The sequence below is a fragment of the Myotis davidii genome, unplaced genomic scaffold (genome assembly GCF_000327345.1).
Source record: "Myotis davidii unplaced genomic scaffold, ASM32734v1 scaffold272, whole genome shotgun sequence".
Classification (NCBI taxonomy): Eukaryota; Metazoa; Chordata; class Mammalia; order Chiroptera; family Vespertilionidae; genus Myotis; species Myotis davidii.
The window spans coordinates 122,639-141,001 of record NW_006283634.1 but is presented as its reverse complement, the minus strand read 5'-3'; the positions used below and the strand labels follow the sequence as shown (position 1 = coordinate 141,001).

Sequence of the window (18,363 nt, the reverse complement as noted above, 5' to 3'; positions counted from 1 at the left end):
CGCTCTAACTGAGCTAGCCGACAAGGCTGGGAATATCTAAGAACAGTTTCTCAGTTTGCTATGGCCTTGTGGGTCTCGTGGCTGCAAGCCTTATTGGCTTTCTAAGCAAGATGTTTTGGGGGCTTGTCTCTCAGTTGTGGGTCTAAAAGTTGTGGTGCCCGGTGTGGGGTTCAAACCCTTTGCTGCTCAGGGAGAAGGTTGGGTGTCAAGGCTGGGGTTATGGGAAGACTATCTCAGCCTCCCCCATCTGTCTCAATACGGTTTTTTTCCATACTTTCTTGATGCATAGGAGTCACTTGCCTAGATTTTGGTTTCTTTCAGAGGAAATTTTGTCTGTAGTGTACACTTGGTGTGTCTGTGGGAGGAAGTATGTTCAGGATCCTCCTCCATTGCTTTCTTGTATGGGAACCTGTTGGGGCCACTGTGGCGGTCGCCGACTACAGCCAGGTTCTGAAAAACCTTGTACACCTGATTTTATTCTGAGGCTATAGGAAACCATGAGAGAGTTTTGAACATTTTTAAAATCATGGGCTAGTGGATGCTGGAGACGAGGTAGTAGATCGTTGCTGTGGGACAGGTGAGCAGTGTGGTCCTTTGAGCTGTGGTGGTGGCAGTGGCCCGGGAAATCAGTGGGTGCACTGGGAGGCGGTTGCGGAGGTAAACGTACGAACTCCAGAGATAGGTTTGGTGTGTGGGGGTGGAGAGAAGGGGTCAAGGAAGAGTCTTAGGTTTCTGGCTGGAGCACGGGGTGATGGTGCCAATTCCTGGGATCAGACTGCAGAGGGCGCTCTGGCCCAGGGAGGAGAGGAGTTGTTTGGGCTGTTGAGGTGAGTGATGAGGTGGCCAAGGTGACATGGAGAAGACAGTGGTTGGACAGGTCTGGGCTGCAGATAGGATTCGGGAGACTTTAGTAGTAATGCCGTGGTATGTAAGACCGAAGAAGACCTGGTACCAGCAACATTGACGAGGGGGAGGAGCTGGTGGGAGGTTAGGAGATGGTGTGCCGCCTTCCTGCTTTGTAATCTAGTGATGAGTTTGCATTTTTGAAGTCTTTATAGCTAGAAGTTAGTATAAGTAATGTTGGAGGAAACACTTGTCTAAGAGATAGCTTCTTGCTTCTATTCAGAAAATGTTTCTTGAGAATTCATTTGTGCAAGGCATTGTGCTGGGGGTACGAGGGGAAAGCCGCACTCTGCTGTCTTAGACTCATATGTTTGTAGCTCTTGGAATGTCACTGAGTCCTGATTCTCTTAATTGATTTTAGTTCCAGAAACAAGAGTGTATCTATTTTCCCAGAGATAAGCAGAAAGGTGCTTTGCATTAAACACACAGGGAAGAGTCTAACAGCATTCATTACAATAAGACGTGTAAATATCAGCTGCCCATCCATGCATTCCTCCCTATGAGAAAGCCAGAGGGTGGCCTATTGAGCATGATGTCAGCAGGGAGCCCAGCACCCTAAGGTATAGTTTCCTCAAGTCTGTGCAGCCTTTTCTGCTGTGTGATCTACCTGCCAGAGCTCGGGAACTAGGAGACACTGATAAAATCTTAGTCTTTTTCCTCTTCTTTTTCTAGGTACCACCATCACCACACACACACACACACCCTCTGCCCCACCCTATCCTGCTTCCCTTTGTTAAATACAAATAAACCCAGAAAATTCAGTGTTAAAAATTTGCTTACATCAAATTTACTTTTCCTGCTTTGCTGCTGATGTGTGTGTTTGTTTTGTTAATCCTCACCTGAGGATATTTTTTCCATTGCTTTTTAGAGAGAGTGGAAGGGATGGATAGCAACAGAAACATCGATGTTAGAGAGAGACATCCATTGGTTGCCTCCCGCATGTGCCTGGATTGAGCCTGCAACCGAGGTACGTGCCCTTGACTGGAATCGAACCCTTGACCCTGCAGTCTGTGGCCTGACACTGTAACCACTGAGCCAAACCGGCTAGAGTGCTGTTGATGTGTTTTGAATCCAGTTGTGTGATGTCCCAAATACTCATGCGAAAGCAAGTAAATAAAGCGCTCCGCAGCTGCAGTATGCTGGTTCCTCATTCCCACGCAGACGCTCATGAGAAGTTATGTGGATCAGGTGCCTCAGGGGGCGAGCGAGGCGGAACCACTGCAGAGGGTGTGTGTGTGTGTGTGTTGTTAAGCTGCACAACCAGGAGAATCGGTTGTCATTTACCATGAGAGGGAAAACGGGGGAGTGGTTTTAGAGACGTAGCTGCCACGGCTGATGGACTCGAGGCTCCTGTCGTCCTTCATGTGGAGAGTGGTGTGGATTAGGCAGCTGCATTAGGGTTCTGAGGTTTACAGGAGACATCCTGGCTCGGTCACAGGCGGGTTTTTGGCGTGTTGGTGGTGGTTAAAGTCGTGAAACGAAGTGTGATACCAGTGATACAAACGGAAAAGGAGGCCTGAGGCTGAGCTCAGGACACACTGGGCGGGTGGGTATTGGAGATGAGGAACCAACAAAAGAGAAGGAGCCATTGTTGCAACAGGAGGGAATTCAAGAGAGTATTGCCAAAGCCATGGAGGGTGTCAGGAACCAGGGTGGGTAGTTCCAGAGAGGCAGTTCATTGTCGTGACTGATGTGATGGTTTTACAGGCTTGTAAAGTTTCTTCAATGGTACACGTATGTATGTTCTGTTTATTGTATGTCACATGTCTCGTTTTAAATCTAGCATCCATTCATGATTTAAGAAAAAAACAGGAGGGAGGGAGCTGCTATGAAATGCTGCTGCTGGGTCCAGTCAGAGGCAGCGAGAATGGCCACAGACAGCGGCACGCCCTTGCTTATAGCCAGGCACCCGCAGTGGAGTGTGGGGTACAGGTGGGTGTGTGTGAGCTCGAGAGAATGGGAGGAGGAGGTGGAAGGGTAAGCGTGCAGACGGCATTTTAGAGTTTTGAAAAGAGAAGTTGGAAAGCGAGACCAGGAAGAGGTGAAGTCAGGAGGGAGCGGTGTGCACTTTGCCCTAAGGCGAGGGAGCTCCCAGCTCACACACGGGGCAGGGCTTGTTGCATAGGATGGACTGAGCCAGCAGGAAGGGAGGTGGTGGTGCGCACTTCCCTGGGGCGGGGAGACCCACACATGCCTCCTTTCTTGGGGGTCCTGGGGGTTCTGGCCAGAGTTATGAAAAGTCGTTTCTATATCTTGGATATATTCTTCATTTTATTCATTGTTTACTGAAAACTGTGGGTTTGTGGATCACTTTTTTTAATGACATGCCACTGTTTTATTTTTTTAAATATGTTTTTATTGATTTAGAGAGAGAGGAAGGACGAGAGAGAGAGAGAGAGAAAGAGAGGGGTGGGGAAGGGTGAGAGAGAAAGCAGTCAGCTGGGCACACCCCAACCAGGGATTGTACCCGACCAGGAACTGAATCGGATCCTTTGTGCACAGGAGGTGCTCACCCAGCTGTGTTGCATTGGCCAGGGCTGTGGGTCACTTTTGAAGAATCTTTACTTAAAGTCATTCACACCTTCATGCAAAGTAATTATCATCCTATCTAATAAGGAGGGACTATGCTAATTGACCCTCACACTGTCGCAAAAGATGGTGGCACCCACAGCCAATAAGGAGGGAATATGCTAATTGACTGCCCCACCCTCAAAGATGGCAGCGCCCAGTTCCCTCAGCCAGGCCGGGGCGCCTGCCTCCAGAGTCCCCCAGTCCCCTCAGCCCCACAGCCTCCCAGGGCCGCCCGCCCGAGGCTTGCCCGGGTCGCTTCCCGCCCCTGAGGGCTCCCGGACTGTGCGGGGGGCAGGCCGGGCTGAGGGACCCCCCTCCAGTGCGTGAATTTCCATGCACCGGGCTGTAGTAGATAATATTTTTCATCTTGTGTGGTCTTAAGACTGCTATGATTGCCCTGGCCGAGTCGCTTAGCTGGTTAGAGCAGTTCTGATACACCAAGGTTGTGGGTTCAGTCCCCGGTCAGGGCACATGCAAGAATCAACCAATGAATGTATAAACAAGTGGAACAACAAACTGACGTTTCTCTCTCTCTCTCATTTCCTCTCTCTGAAATCAGTAAAAAAGAAGAATTAGTTTTAAAAAAGGACTGGCAGTTATATGTTGGTGTTTTGTATATTGAGCCTTAGCAGTAGACTATCCTCCTCAGTCTAGCACTTGTCAGTGAACATGACTGAGTATTAGATAAGCTGCCACCCTTAGCAGTTGTTACAAATTTTCCTTTTCTTAACGGTATATGCTCTCCCTGTAACGCAGGAATGTGCAGTCGTTTCACTGAGGAATTTGATGAGGTGAATTTGAAGCTTCTACCATCTTAGGATTGGTCGCGTTGGGGTTGAAGACGAGGGATGGGATCTTTGCTTGCTGTAGCAGTTGCTTCAGATGTTCTGTGTGATGTTCCCACAGGTGCGGGGAAACCCAGGAGCTTTCAGAAGAAGCCTTATGTTCTCAGCCTGGTCTTACTTGGGATTTGAAACTTACCAGCTCCTTTCTCCAGCTGCTGTGGTTCATGCCGCAGCCAAAGGTAAGCCAGCTAGTCATCAGGAACACGTAGTGATTTATGTGTGTCGTTTTTGGGTTAATAACCTAGTTATTTTTTAGTAGATATTAAAACTAATATTATTACAGGCTAGATTATTTTCTGCTTTCCTCTACATGTAGGTCTGACATATATTCTTCTATAGCTATAGCTCCTTCCGTGAGAAATATCCTATTAATATGTTATAATTCTGTAGGATCCTTGGGGTAAGAGTGTTTGATACATTTTTAAAGGGCTGAGGTGCTGTGGAGGGAAAAGAGAATATCCCACAGAGACCATATCTGAGCCACACGCTGACCACGCTGACTCGGCCGGGAGAGAAGGTGGTGGCAGTCTCTGCTCATAGCAGCACAGTGATTCGTTCGTTCCCTTGTGCTGTGGCGCACTCCTCCTGGCACAGTTACCAAGGGCCCAGTTACTTTGAGATGGAAGTATTTAGTTTATAAACAGAATGCAATTTGATATTAAATATCAAATAACTGGTTGAAAAGTAGAAAAATTACATCAAATTACTTATTTGGCATACTGTACCTAAATAAACATATATTTAGAGTTGCCATATTTTAAAAATTTAGTTAAGTTGTGTATGTATGTAGACAGAGCCAAAATTTCAGCATATTAGAAAAACTCTTAATTGATGGGTTAAGCCTTTTTTCACAGCCCCACTTTTTAATCATTATGAAGGAGGTGGGGAAAGAAGCAGAGATTTGATTTGAATAGACATTCTTACTAAAGTTCTGATATGTAAAGAATTTCAGAATACTAGCTAAAAATTACTAGTTACTGGTTTTATTTACCTGTGACTATTCAAAAATCAGGTAATTGAGAACTTCTATGTGTTTTTTATCTTTTTTGTCCTCCATTTTCATGAAGGACAAAATAGAGGACTTGGTTTTGTCTCTGGCTCAATGACATATTTTGGCAAATAGAACAAATCAGCTTTCATTTATTTATTTTTTTGTTATTCCTCATTCGAGGATATTTCCATTGATTTCTAGAGAAAGTGGAAGGGAGAGGGAGGGAGAGAGAGATAGAAACATCAATGATGAGAGAGGACCATTGATCAGCTGCCTCCTACATGCCCCCTACTGAGGATAGAACCTGAACCCAGGCATATGCCCTTGACCGAAATCAAACCCTGGACCCTTCAGTCTGCAGGCTGATGCTCTATCCACTGAGCCAAACTGGCTAGGGCTACCCCACTTCTTGAGTGAGCTTGGGGAGTGGGACCCCAGGACTCCCGTGGACCAGCTGGGGGTGCCCACCCTTGGTGGCTCCCTGTCCCTGTAGGCAACACCCAACCTAATGGCAGGTGGCAGATGTGAGCTGAGGAGACATTCCCTTCAGAGGAGACCATTCCCCGCAGTGAGCTCTCCATGGCAGGAACCGGGTCGTGCGCCTGGCCTGGTCCTCAGCACCTGATGAAGTGCTTGAGCGGTGCCCTTGGCTTTGTGATATTGATGACGCCAGTGGTCGCCAACGGTGGTCCGGACCACTGGAGTCCATGAGGTCCGAAAGGTTGGTGACCGTTGGGTTAAGGAAATCTTTGGAGCAGTGGTCGCCAACCAGTGGTCCGGGCCACTGGGGTCCGTGAAGTCCAAAAGGTTGGCGACCGCTGGGTTACGGTGCCACAGCAGGTGTTCAGACAGACAGCCTTTGCCTGCTTCCAGCAGAGGTGACCTTGTCCCTGCAGACTCCAGCCTGGAGATCTTGGCAGCAGACACATGCCCCGGAGGAGGGGAAACGTGCCTGATGCTGTCAGGCACACGTGTCCATCTTTAAATAATGACGCTCAGTGCCATCCCTGCTGCAGACGGAGCGTGGTTTCCATCCCAGGATATTTCCGTGCGTGTCGCCTGGGGGTGTTCCCAAAATGTGTGTCACTGGGAGTGGTGAATCTGGACACTTCCCATGTCCGTTTCTTATTGGCAGTGGTTTGGCATCCACTTGACATCTGAAGTGGACGGATCCATGGAGGGCACGATCCAGTGGAGGGGGTTGTGGGACACAGAGCACGGTGTGCAAAGGCGCAAACGTTGCTGGTGTCCCTCTGAAGGATCTGAACTCAGTACAGGAAAGGAGAGAGCTCCTGAGAGTGGGCATGTGCACCAGAAGTGGCTCCCTGTGGCTGCGGGGTGGAAACGAAAGGCACCCTAACTGGGCTGCCGGCCCCTCTCCAGCTCAGTGGAGGAGAGTGCATGGGGCTTCCACCGGGAGTAAGTGTCCTGGGAGAGAATGGTACTTCGGCCCCACCTCAGAAAGGTGATGCTGACCCCTGGCCAGGAGGCTCCTCTGAAAAAGTGCAGAGAGACCTGGGGAAATCCTGAAGGAGCTCAGATTTAACGTTATTTAAACGTACTGTTCTGAGCGTACTGAGGAGACAGTAGCACAGGGTTATACACCAAGCATTTGACTGAACTTGAATTCATGCGAGTTGGAATCGGAAGTGTGGTAGCACGCCTGAGTTCTCCAGTGTGTCTACTCAGCACCAGGCGGACCTACTTTCCACAGCTCCTGAGCGACTGCGCCAAGATGCGCTGGGGCTTGTGACGTGCAGTGCTGGCCTGCTGTGCATGTAGCTGTCACTTGGCCCCCAGTGTGTGTGATGGATGTGTGTTAAGTTACAGGAATCCTGACCCTTTTACCCAGCACATGCTGGTCCTTTAATTTTGGCTGGCTTCCACCTCTGCATGGATGAGCTGGTCAGGAGTCCCACTTGCTCGGCCGTGTGAAAGTAGAAGTGCACATATGCGAAATAACTCTAGACGTAGTGCCAGTCCTAGCAACAGGTCAAAGCTGGAAAAAGCAGCATTTTAATATTCTGAGGTGTAACTTGTTCTGAAAACGGAATTCATTGTTTTTATTGCAGATCGTAATGAAACCTGCCTGTGTTTTAGAACCTTACTCTATTTTCAGGTGTATTTAGAGCACTTGACAGTTAGTGCGGAGAACAGAATGTGGGTGTGTATTTAGCCTCCCTTCATTTTCTCTAGCTTTGTTTTCTTAAACAAAACCTCCCTTTATAATCAGTTGATTGGCATGTTCATGTAATTTGTTTCTGAAACTAGGATGTAGCCCCTGAGAAGACATCAGTTGTTGATAAAATGAGCCATGTTTTTGTAACTTGGAAAATCTTCCATGTTCATGTGAAAACGTAGCTTCCTTGGTCCTCTCCTTTCGCTTTGCTGTGCTGTGGTTCTTATTTTTCATATTTTTTGAAATTAGTCTTCAAATAATTCCACTCATGAAAGCTTTTGTTTAATTCTCTTTAGATCTGCTTCATGCTCATTGAAACCAGTTAAATTTTTCTCCATTTACTGGAATTGAATTGCGTTCTGCAGGGAGACTTTTTTGCAGTGTGACATTTTTAGAAGTTAATCTAAGGGCGTGTATGCTCTGGCATTCCAGTGGAGAGGGTTATGGGACTCATTGTTTAATGGCAACGTCTCTATTGACGACACAATTGTGCCAGGTACCTACTGGCGAAGCACTCAGCAGAAAGTTTTTTATTGCCGTCAAGTGGACAGACCCTAAAGCCCCTCCCGGTGTGTAGCACATGCGCAGTGCTCATAATTCTTGAATATGCGCAGAATCATAATTCTTGAATATTTGAATTTTTTAAGTCAATGATGTGACTGCATGTGTGTGTGTGTGTGTGTGCACGCTTGAAAGGGCCTCCCCTCAATGGCCTGCTGAGCACTTCAGCCTCTCTCCACTTATCTTGCTTCTCTACTGATGACCCTGCAGCGCTTCCTAAGCCCTCTACAGAGAAACTTCAGAAATAGAGCTGTTCCCAGCTTAGAGGGGGCTCCATCCCTGTCCAGGGGCCTCTGACACGCTCCAGGGCGCACTCAGCGCGAGAACCAGCACACCAGAGTTGACCACCACACACATGCAGTCACATCATTGACTTAAAAAATTCAAATATTCAAGAATTATGATTCTGCGAATATTCATTTTAGGCTAAATGTAAAATTTCACTGTACAGTTGTAGGTAAATGAATATCTCAGTTCATCTTGGAATATGTATTGCTTACTGAAGTTGAAAAGTAACTTACTTTAAAAGTTGAGTCCCTTTTATAGAGGATGGTCTCTTTATGTCAGTAACTTAGCTTATTTTTTAACTGTTTTCAGGGGAAGTGCAGAGCACGAAATGAGTAACTTACAGCCGATTTGCAGAGGTGTGCGTGTCTGCATGCCCCCACCCAGTGCTGGGGTCTGCAGTGTCAGAGGAAGTGCCCCTTTCCTTACAAACCACACCCTGGCGGCTTCAGAGCTGCTGTTAGCCTCAGGGAAAGCGTATTTGAGCCAGGACATGTAGCGCATGTGCTGTGCTGTAGAGTAAAGGAACTGGAGGTAAGTGACTTAAGAAGTTATAGAAGAATAACAAGCACAAAGAAGCTAAATACTTTACATTGTTCACTAGATTTCTACATGTTTCTTCTAATCGCCTGGGTGGTGACTGTGGAGTCTGGGTCATGTTAGGGACAGTGGTCTCTGCCAGGGTCCTTGGGGAGTGGGAGGGCTTCCATGAGTGTGAGTAGGATTGAGTGTAACTGCTGCTCACACATGCCATGTGCACACTCAGACCTGCCAGACCAGTGTACTTGATATCATGTGGTTTCTGTTACCACTGCACCACGTTTCCACACACTCAGTGACTCCAAACAACACAGATGTACTACCTTCCAGTTCATAGGTCAGGAGTCCAAAGTGGGCCCCGCTGGGTTCACGGCAGGGCTGGGCAGGGCTGCGTTCTCTGGAGGCTCGAGGGAAGTGTTCCTGGCTCCTCCACTCAGAGGCTTCCTCCACACTCCTGTCTGAGAGCCCATCCTGGCTCCAGCCCAGCCCTGTCCCGGGCCTGTCTCCATGGTCAGACCTCCTGACTCTTCTGCCCCCTCAGCGCCGTCTAACGGCCTGTGATGATCTTGGGCCCACCCAGATCCAAGATGGTTTCCTATTTTGAAGTTAGCTGATTAGCAGCCTTAATCCATCTGTACACTTAACTCCCCTTTACCTGTGAGCGCCAGGTTTTCACAGGTTCCAGGGATCGGGATGTGGACCTGATGGGAGCCTGTTCTGCCACCAGTACCGACTAAGGGTGCTGAGACTGCTGCTTACTCCTTTTTAAAGAATTTTAGGTTGTTCTAATCCAAATTGGAAGAATCAGTCATTGATAAAAATATAGAATACAATGGAAGCAAACTTAAGAAAATTAATCAGCTGTTAACCAGATGAATATTATTAAACTCTAGCATAGATTTAAGGATTAAAGAAGAAATTTTAAACTATAATTTTAGGGTTTTTTTGCTGTTATTTTTCTTACACTAGTATGATTAGATCATGATGTTAACTTAAAAAATACTTTATGGTTGTGTCATAAATTCATGAGTTTTTTCCCTTTTTTGGCCCCTTGAGTGTGGCTCTTCCACAAAATAGCACATGCGGGCGCGCACGTACAGTGCGATTGAAACTACGTGGCCCATGCGCAGAAGTCAGTATTTTGTGGAAGAGCCACATTCAAGGGGCCAAAGAGCCGCATGTGCCTCAGGAGCTGCGGTTTGCCGAGCCGCAGTTTGCCGACCACTGATCTAGGTTTTAGTATTTCAAAAACTCTAACCTGCGATGCACTGTGATTAGTCAGAGCATTCCACAATGAATAATAAAGTGAACTGGACACATTAGAATGTGGGGCTCATAGGACTGAGCAGTAAGCACCTTGACAGAAGACAAGATTCAGGGTCTGTTCCTAGTAACACTGGGGGATCCTGAGTTCATCACTAGTCACTTTCAGAGCGTTGCACTGTGGGTAAGGGTTAGGGGTTGGCAAGGGTGTCTAGACCAGCCGATGAGTGGTTGGAGCACGGATCAGTGAAGTATGGTTCAGGTTCTCTGTTGTCAATTTCACCTCAGTTTTTGATGACGACACATTTGCCTTTTTTCCCTGTAACGTGTCTGTGTGAGTCAGGTCGTAAAGAGGATCTAGTCGTCAGCCCGCAGGTGGGTAATGTGGCTGGGTGTTCTGTCCTGGTCCACAGCTGGCACTTAGCAGCAGAATAGTGAAGACTGGAGGGTGAGGAGGCACCTTAACACCTCACAGGAGGTCCCTTTCTCCTTTTTAAAAATGCATCATATTTAGTAGCAGAACAAGCTTTCTAATATTTTTTCCATGGTGTAAGTAAATCCCTACGATAGCTTCATGCTTACACATTGAGATACATCAGAGTCTTTCTAATTTTCTTTGCTTGTATATGAAAGTGCCGCTTAGACTCGTTGCCATGTGGCTTGGAAGACCTACTTCCTGTTTTTTCATAGGCTTCCGAGTTGAAGAAATCCTCCAACAAGCAGACTACCTCTACGAAAGCGGGGAGACGGAGAGACTCTACCAGTTGCTGACCCAGCACAAGGACAGGTGAGCAGCGGGGCCTGGGCTGCGGCTTCCTCTCCATTGTCGTGTATATTCGCACTCGGCCTGAGTCCCGGTGCCAGAGGTTTCATAGTTCCTAAAGGTTTCTATTCAAAGCAGCACTTCTTAGAGTTTCACGTATAGCTCTTTCTTTCTTACATTAAATGATTCCAAAATGCTACATTTTGATTTAGAAAAGGTTGTCCAACTTATTCTAGTACAAATTTGAAATACTTTATCCATTTTGTGATTTTGTTTTGGATCATAAAGGTAAGTTGCTGAATATGTTTGTCATCTCTATTGTATATTTATCATTTATTGAAATTAGTGTCTGGTATAAGATTTAAGTGAATTGGGATAGTTGCATGCCTCCACTGGACGGTATCTGTGTGTCATTTTGGAAGCACGGTTTTTTAGAGAAACTAAAAATACCTCCTTTTTAAAAAATAGAGTGCCTGTCCTGGCCCGTGTGGCGCAATTGGTTGTCCCAGGCACCAAATGTCGCCTGTTGGATTTCCTGGTCAGGGCACATACCCAGACAGCTGGTTCAGTTCCTGGTGGAGGAGTGTACAGGGGCAACGATCGATGTTTCCCTCTCTCTCAAATCAATTTTTAAAAATAAAATAAAAATACAGTACATGTTTAGTCCAGAGTTTCAGTGTATACTTTTTGGGGAGCGGATAGAGGTGGAGTGGATTCAGACTATAAAGTAAGTCAGGGTATTTTCAGGTCATTGATCAACCTCACATCCTTAACTAAAGATAGAGTCATTTTCTACTGCTTGACTTGGATTCCCAAGACCCCGATCCTTCTACTTCCTAAGTATCTACAGGACCTGTCTCCTTCCACAGTCCCCTCAGTAACTTAAGGTGACTGGTTTGCATTGTACACTGACTTCAGTAATTACTTGAAAAGTTAGCTGTTAGGTGTTACTCCATAGTCATTGAGTTATAAATATGCTGTTGCTTTCTGCAGTCTAAAATTCTATTAGTACCATTTTTGTTAACAAATACAGGGTGGGCCCTGGCTGGTGTGGCTCGGTTGGCCATCGTCCTTTACACCAAAAGTTGTGGGTTTGATTCAGAGTCAGGGCACATGCCTGGGTTTTGGGCTTGATCCCTGATAGGAGGCAGCTGCTCCATGTTCTGCTCTCACATCAGTGTTTCTCTCTCTCCTTCTCTCTCTAAAAATAAATAATCCTATATAATAAAAGTCTAATATGCTAAGTGTCCAGTTGGCCATTCGACCAATCAAAGCGTAATATGCTAATGATATGCTAAGGCTCCTCAACCACTCGCTATGACATGCACTGACCACCAGGGGGCAGACGCTCCAACTGGTGGGTTAGGTTGCTGCTGGGGTCTGGCCGATCAGGACTGAGCGAGATGGGCCAGACATGCCCTGGAACCCTCCCGCGGTGCCTCCCTGGCTGGCCCCAATTGTGCACCGGTGGGGTCCCTCGGTCTGGCCTGCACCCTCTCGCAATCTGGGTTGAGGGAACCCCCCCCCCACACACACACACACTGAGTGCATGAATTTCGTGCACTGGGCCTCTAGTATATATATATATATTTAAAGAAGAAATAACACTAGCCAGTTTGGCTCAGCGTTTAGCAGTGGTTCTCAACCTTCTGGACCTTTAAATACAGTTCCTCATGTGACCCAACCATAAAATTATTTTTGTTGCTACTTCATAACTGTAATGTTGCTACTGTTATGAATCATAATGTAAATATCTGATATGCAGGATGGTCTTTGGCACTCGACCGCCAAAGGGGTGTCGTGACCCACAGGTTGAGAAACACTGGGTTAGAGGGTCAGCTCGCAGACTGAAGGGTCATAGGTTCGATTCTTGTCGGGGGCATGTACCTTGGTTGTAGGCTCAATCCTCGGCCCTGGTTCGGGCGTGTGTGGGAGGCAGCCAGTCGATGTGTCTCTCTCACAGTGATGTTTTCGCTCTCTCTTTGTTTCTCCCCCTCCCTTCTACTCTGTCTAAAGCAGGGGTGGGCAAACTTTTTGACTCGAGGGCCACAATGGGTTCTTAAACTGGACCGGAGGGCCCGAACAAAAGCATGGATGGAGTGTTTGTGTGAACTAATATAAATTCAAAGTAAACATCATTACATAAAAAGGTACGGTCTTTTTTTTCAATAGTTTTATTCATTTCAAACGGGCCGAATCCGGCCTGCGGGCTGTAGTTTGCCCACGGCTGGTCTAAATCAATGGAAGAAATATTATTGGGCGAGGATTAACCAAAAAACCCCACAGAGGTGGGGCAAAAGTAGGTAACAAAGTTTATTCTTATATTATTTCATAATTATTATATTATTTACCACATAAACAACTGTAAACTTATTTTTGCCCCATGCTGTATATAACAGTAGACTTAAAGGTAGACATTTAACAAAAAGGAATTTAAGGTTACTTTTAAAACTATTTCTGCCTCTTAATTGTGGTTACTCTTTTGTTTATTAACCATTTCTTAATTTACATCATTCTGTGTAAGTGGCCCGCCCCACGGCGTGTGACATTTGGTGCCTGGGACAACCAACTGCACCACACGGGCCAGGACAGGCACTCTATTTTTTAAAAAGGAGGGGTTTTTAGTTTCTCTAAAAAACCGTGCTTCCAAAATGACACACAGATACCGTCCAGTGGAGGCATGCAACTATCCCAACTCACTTAAATCTTATACCAGACACTAATTTCAATCACATCCTTCTTCAAGGAGTTGAGTGCCCTTACTTGAGAAATGCCACTCCCCATGGTTCAGACACGGTGCGTTTGGAGGTTACGTCGTCCTCAGTCATTCGTTGACATGCACGTTTCGGTGCCTGTTGTGGACGGACCGTGGGGCGGGCTCAGCAGGCTGTGCCGTAGCCAGACGCTGTGTGTCAGGCCGCCGTGCCTGCTGTGCTGTGTGAGCACTGGCTCGCAGTCCAGCCCTGGTTACAGGCTGCGCTTCGTGGGCAGGTGTTCGAAGGAAGGTGTGTAATTAGGTATTAAGGTAAGTAAATATCTATGTGTGATACTGGGTATTTTGTAGGAAATTGTAGCAAGTAAAGTCATGTGAGAGAATAACAAAAGGAATGTTATGAATAACGGCACTTGATATTGTGCTGTTGGCTGTACCCTCACCGAACTGAAAGACCAATGTATTCCTTAGTGATGTGACCTTTGACGGTTTTCAAAATGCGAGCTAAAATGGTGCTTTTATCCAGGCTGAGTGGCTCGGTTTGTTGGAGCATCGTCCTAAACTCCAGAAGGTCATGGGTTCGAGTCCCAAGACAGGGCACATAGCTAGGTTGTGGTTTGGTCCCCAATTGGGGTGCATACAGGAGGTCATTGATGTTTCTCTCTAAAATCAATAAAATGGTGGTTTTCTATTTACTTCAAATTAGTGAAGATGCCGAGTTGCTGTGGCGTCTGGCGCGGGCATCCCGGGACCTGGCTCAGCTTAGCGGAACCTCAGCGGAGGAGAGAAAGGCCCTGGTGTACGAGGCGCTGGAGTACGCGAAGCGGGCGCTGGAGAAGAACGAAGCGAGCTTTGCGGCCCACAAGGTGAGGCGCCTGAGGTCGCAGCGGCCGCCTCGTCCGGGCTGCTGTCTGCTGACCGCTGTCCCGGATTCACACGGTAGGAGAGGGGCTAACGACGAGCCTTCCTTCTGTTCTCGAGCTCCTCCTCCATGAGTGCCTGGCGAGCCACTCCCGGCGCGCACTGTGGACGCGGTGGGAGCAGTTTCACGGGTTCCCTGGATCTCAGCTCCCAGGAGTGCAGTACCTGACAGAGGTTTTCTCATTTCCTCATGCTCTGTTGTCTGGGTCGCTTTCACACGTGATTCCGCAAGCTCCGCATTTCCTGCCTGGCCCAGCACAGCCTCCCAGTGGACCCTGGGAGAAAAGGCGTTTGGGCGTTGTGGATGAGGGCGATGCTTGATCACGTCGGGCTGCCCCAGTGGAGCCGCAGGCCGTTGTGACACATTTCCCAGTGCTTCCTTGTGGGGCTGGTCCCTCCTGTCTCCCCATCCCTCCCCCAACACACACACACACACACACACACACACACACACACACACACACAGGTTTACTAGTATATTCAGAATAAAACAGATAGAAATACTTTAAATTTGTCGAGACTTCTTTTGTGGCCCAGAACCAGTCCATCCATGTTACAAATAAGATTTCATTCTTTTTATGGCTGAGTCATATTCCATACAACCTCTTCTTTATCCATTTCTGTCTATTGATGGACACCTAGGTTGCTTCCATATCTCTTTTTTTTAATATACATATTTTTTTAATTGATTTCCTAGAGAGGAAGGGAGAGGGAGAGATAGAAACATCAATGATAAGAGAGAATCATTGATTGACTGCCTCCTGACACTCCCCACTGGGGACTGAGCCTGCAACCTGGGCATGTGCTCTGACCAGGAATCAAACTGTGACCTCCTGGTTCATAGGTCAACACTCAACCACTGAGCCACATTGGTCGGGCTTCCTATCTTTTTGATGCTACTATAATTGGAATTCTTTTCTGAATTTCATTTTCGTATTGTTCATTGCTAGTGTAAGGAATGCAGTTGGTTTTTGGGTATTGATTTTATATCCTGTAGCTTTGCTAAATTTATTTATTGTAGATTCTTTAGGGGCTTAGTATAGGATCATGTCATCTATAAAGAGAGAGAGTTGTGCTCTTTCTTTTCGTTTCTCAATCTTGCCCAGTTTCCTAGCTAGAGCTCCCAGCACAGTGTGGAGGGGGGGCAATTCTTGTCTTGTTTCTGACTGTGGCAAGCTAGGAGGCTCACCTTGTCTCTCAGGTGTCTCTGTTGCCTACTGCATGGTATCTTGAGAGTCATTATTTATTATATTTTGTCTGTTTTTGTTTTTCTACTGTTTCAGGCAAGAATGTAAGTGTATTACCCCTTCTTGGCTAGAATATCCGTTTAAAAGTTTTCTTTCTTTTTTAAATAATGTAAACTCAGTATCGACAATAGACATTTTAGAAATTTAGAAAAGAATACAGCCCGGCTGGTGTTGCTCAGTGGTTAAGTGTCAACCTATGAACCAAGAGGTCATGGTTTGATTCTCAGGGCACATGCCCAGGTTGCGGGCTCAATCCCCAGTAGGAGGCATGCAGGGGCAGCTGCTCAATGACTCTCTCCTCATCATTGATGTTCTAGCTCTCCCTTCCTCTCTGAAACCAATAAAAAATTTTTAAGAAAAAAGTACAAATATAGAAATAAAATCGCCATGATCACACCTCCTGCCATCAGCTCTTGCTAATTGATAATTCACTGTGAGCCACAAGATGCAGCCTCACCGGGGAGGAGGTTTGCTGTGCGTGTAGGTGACAGTGGGTGCCTGAGAGAAGGGGGTTGTATTCCGAGCCTTGAGACCTGGGAGCAGGTCAGAACAGCGGGTGAGATCCCGCGTGATCCTCCAGTCACCTGATTCGAGTCTGTCTATTGTGTGTAGAGGGGTGTGTGTGTGTGTTTTAAACAACACTTTTTATTCTTAATAAGCATTGAAAAATACAAAATTCCTGGGGTTCTTGTTCCAGCATTAAGAAGGGTTCAGGAAATCTGGAGAAGGCTGTGCACACATTAAATAGGAGTCCAGAGACGAAGCATAATTTTGAAAGGCATTTGGGGGTCAGACGAACCTAGTTTAAAGGAAACTAAGATCTCCTCATCTCAGGAACCCATGCTTTTTATTAATACAAATTGTCCTGAGGCGAGGCAGAAATATACACTTCAAAGGGTCAGGGTGTCCTATACAGAGGCATTGTCAGAATGGGGAGAATTAGCCTATGGCTATTCAGGTGTTTGACCAGTAGGAGGCAATAACATGTAGATTAAAATGCCCTGAGCTGTGTGGCAGCAAACAATCAATTTAATGCATCCTCTTCAGGTTTGGGGAAATGCCATCAGCCATTCCCAGATTCAGCCCTGCTGTCATTCTAGAATTGGTCCCTGGCATCTCGCCCTTTTTGATTATTTAAAATTTAACAAGAATGTATGTTTTAAGATTTTTAAATTCAATGGAAAGGACAGAGTTCTATCATGTCCCTTTAAATTGCTGCCAGGCATTAAAGGAATCAGTTTGCAGTGAGTTTCTTTCTGGGCCAACAGTTCTTAGAGTCCCAATTTCAATGTCCAACAGTTTCTTATGTGTACATGTCAGCAATGATATTTCAGTTCTGGATGGTGGACAGACGGTGGCAATGCAGGTCTGACCCTCCCTAGTTTGGTCCTAGGCAACCTGCAGCTACGCACAGCTGCTGACTGCTAGCATGGCAAGGCGTCTTCACCATCTCCATTTCTGGACTGTTTCTCTTCTGTTCTGGGGCCACTGCTATTCTGTGGCTGGAGCAGTCCCGTCAGTTCCTCTCCGGGATCTGTTGTTGCAGGAATCCACATGGGCTTGGAGGAGTTTTCTGGAAATATACAAACATATTCTCGACCAAAGGTTAATAAAGCAATCATTTTATAAATTAGACTTGGGATCCTTTTAATTTTTGCCCAAACAATTTTCCTTTGGCTTATTTTGACACCATGAGTGTTTTTATGGGTGTCTTGCTATTAGAATTACAAGTGAAAAATAATTTTCAAAGTAAAAATTTAAAGCAATTAAGGCTTTTACTTACAGAGCATTATTCCACTATCCCCCCTTTTTTGATTTAAATATTAGGAGGCTTTTTGGAAATTTTGCAATTCAGTCTTGTTAACTTTTAACTTCAATTTCTTGTATAGAAATATGATTCATTGTATGTTAAGCAATTTTACTATGAGATGAACCATCAATAAAAATTAGTTACAACTTCAGGAACAGTTTCCTGTACAGTACAATTAAAGTTTTCTTAAAAGTTTTCTTCTAGCAATTAGCTAATTTAAATTAATCTGAAATAAGGTTTATTTATTTTTTATTATTGTTAACTTTACTTGCCCTAGGTTATGGACAATACATGATAGTAATTAAACTTCTGCAATTAGTCTTTGAGTAATCTACACTAATAAAAGAGAAACATGGTAATTGGGGTACGACCGCTACCCTTCCCATTGGCTAATCAGCAAGATATGCAAATTAACTGACAGCCAAGATGGCGGCCAGCAGCCAGGCAGCTTGAAACTAACATGAGGCTTGCTTGCCTCAGTGACGGAGGAAACCAACGTTCCCCGCCTGCAGCTGCAGGCCTCTGAGCCTGCAGTTTAAGAAACTATGTAACAAATACCGCCAGACTTCAGCCAGCAGGATCGCAATATTGTAAGCAAAGGCCAGAAACCTACTTTCAGCAGCGGAGGCCTAAGAGCTGGAGCCAAGCCTCAAAGCTAAAGCTGGCCCAGAATTAAAAAGAAAAAAGAAAAAAAGGAGCAGTTGGGAGCTTCAGTCACCCCCCAGCCTGAAAACAGCCTGCAGCCCCTCACCCAGACTGGCCAGGCACCTC

At 46.2% G+C, this 18,363-nt stretch overlaps 1 protein-coding gene across 2 annotated transcripts in view; it reads left to right on the top strand.

The window, feature by feature from the left end:
• The first annotated feature begins 4,325 nt into the window (after nucleotides 1-4,325).
• RMDN1 (regulator of microtubule dynamics 1) overlaps nucleotides 4,326-18,363 on the top strand; it is a 25,985-nt gene continuing 11,947 nt past the window's right edge. For both annotated transcript variants that reach the window (XM_015565651.1, XM_006753844.2), the window contains exons 1-3: nucleotides 4,326-4,498; nucleotides 10,829-10,925; nucleotides 14,321-14,480. In XM_015565651.1, coding sequence (XP_015421137.1) covers nucleotides 4,357-4,498; nucleotides 10,829-10,925; nucleotides 14,321-14,480 — 399 coding nt within the window. In that variant the 5' untranslated portion in view covers nucleotides 4,326-4,356. The remainder of the gene's footprint in view (nucleotides 4,499-10,828; nucleotides 10,926-14,320; nucleotides 14,481-18,363) is intronic.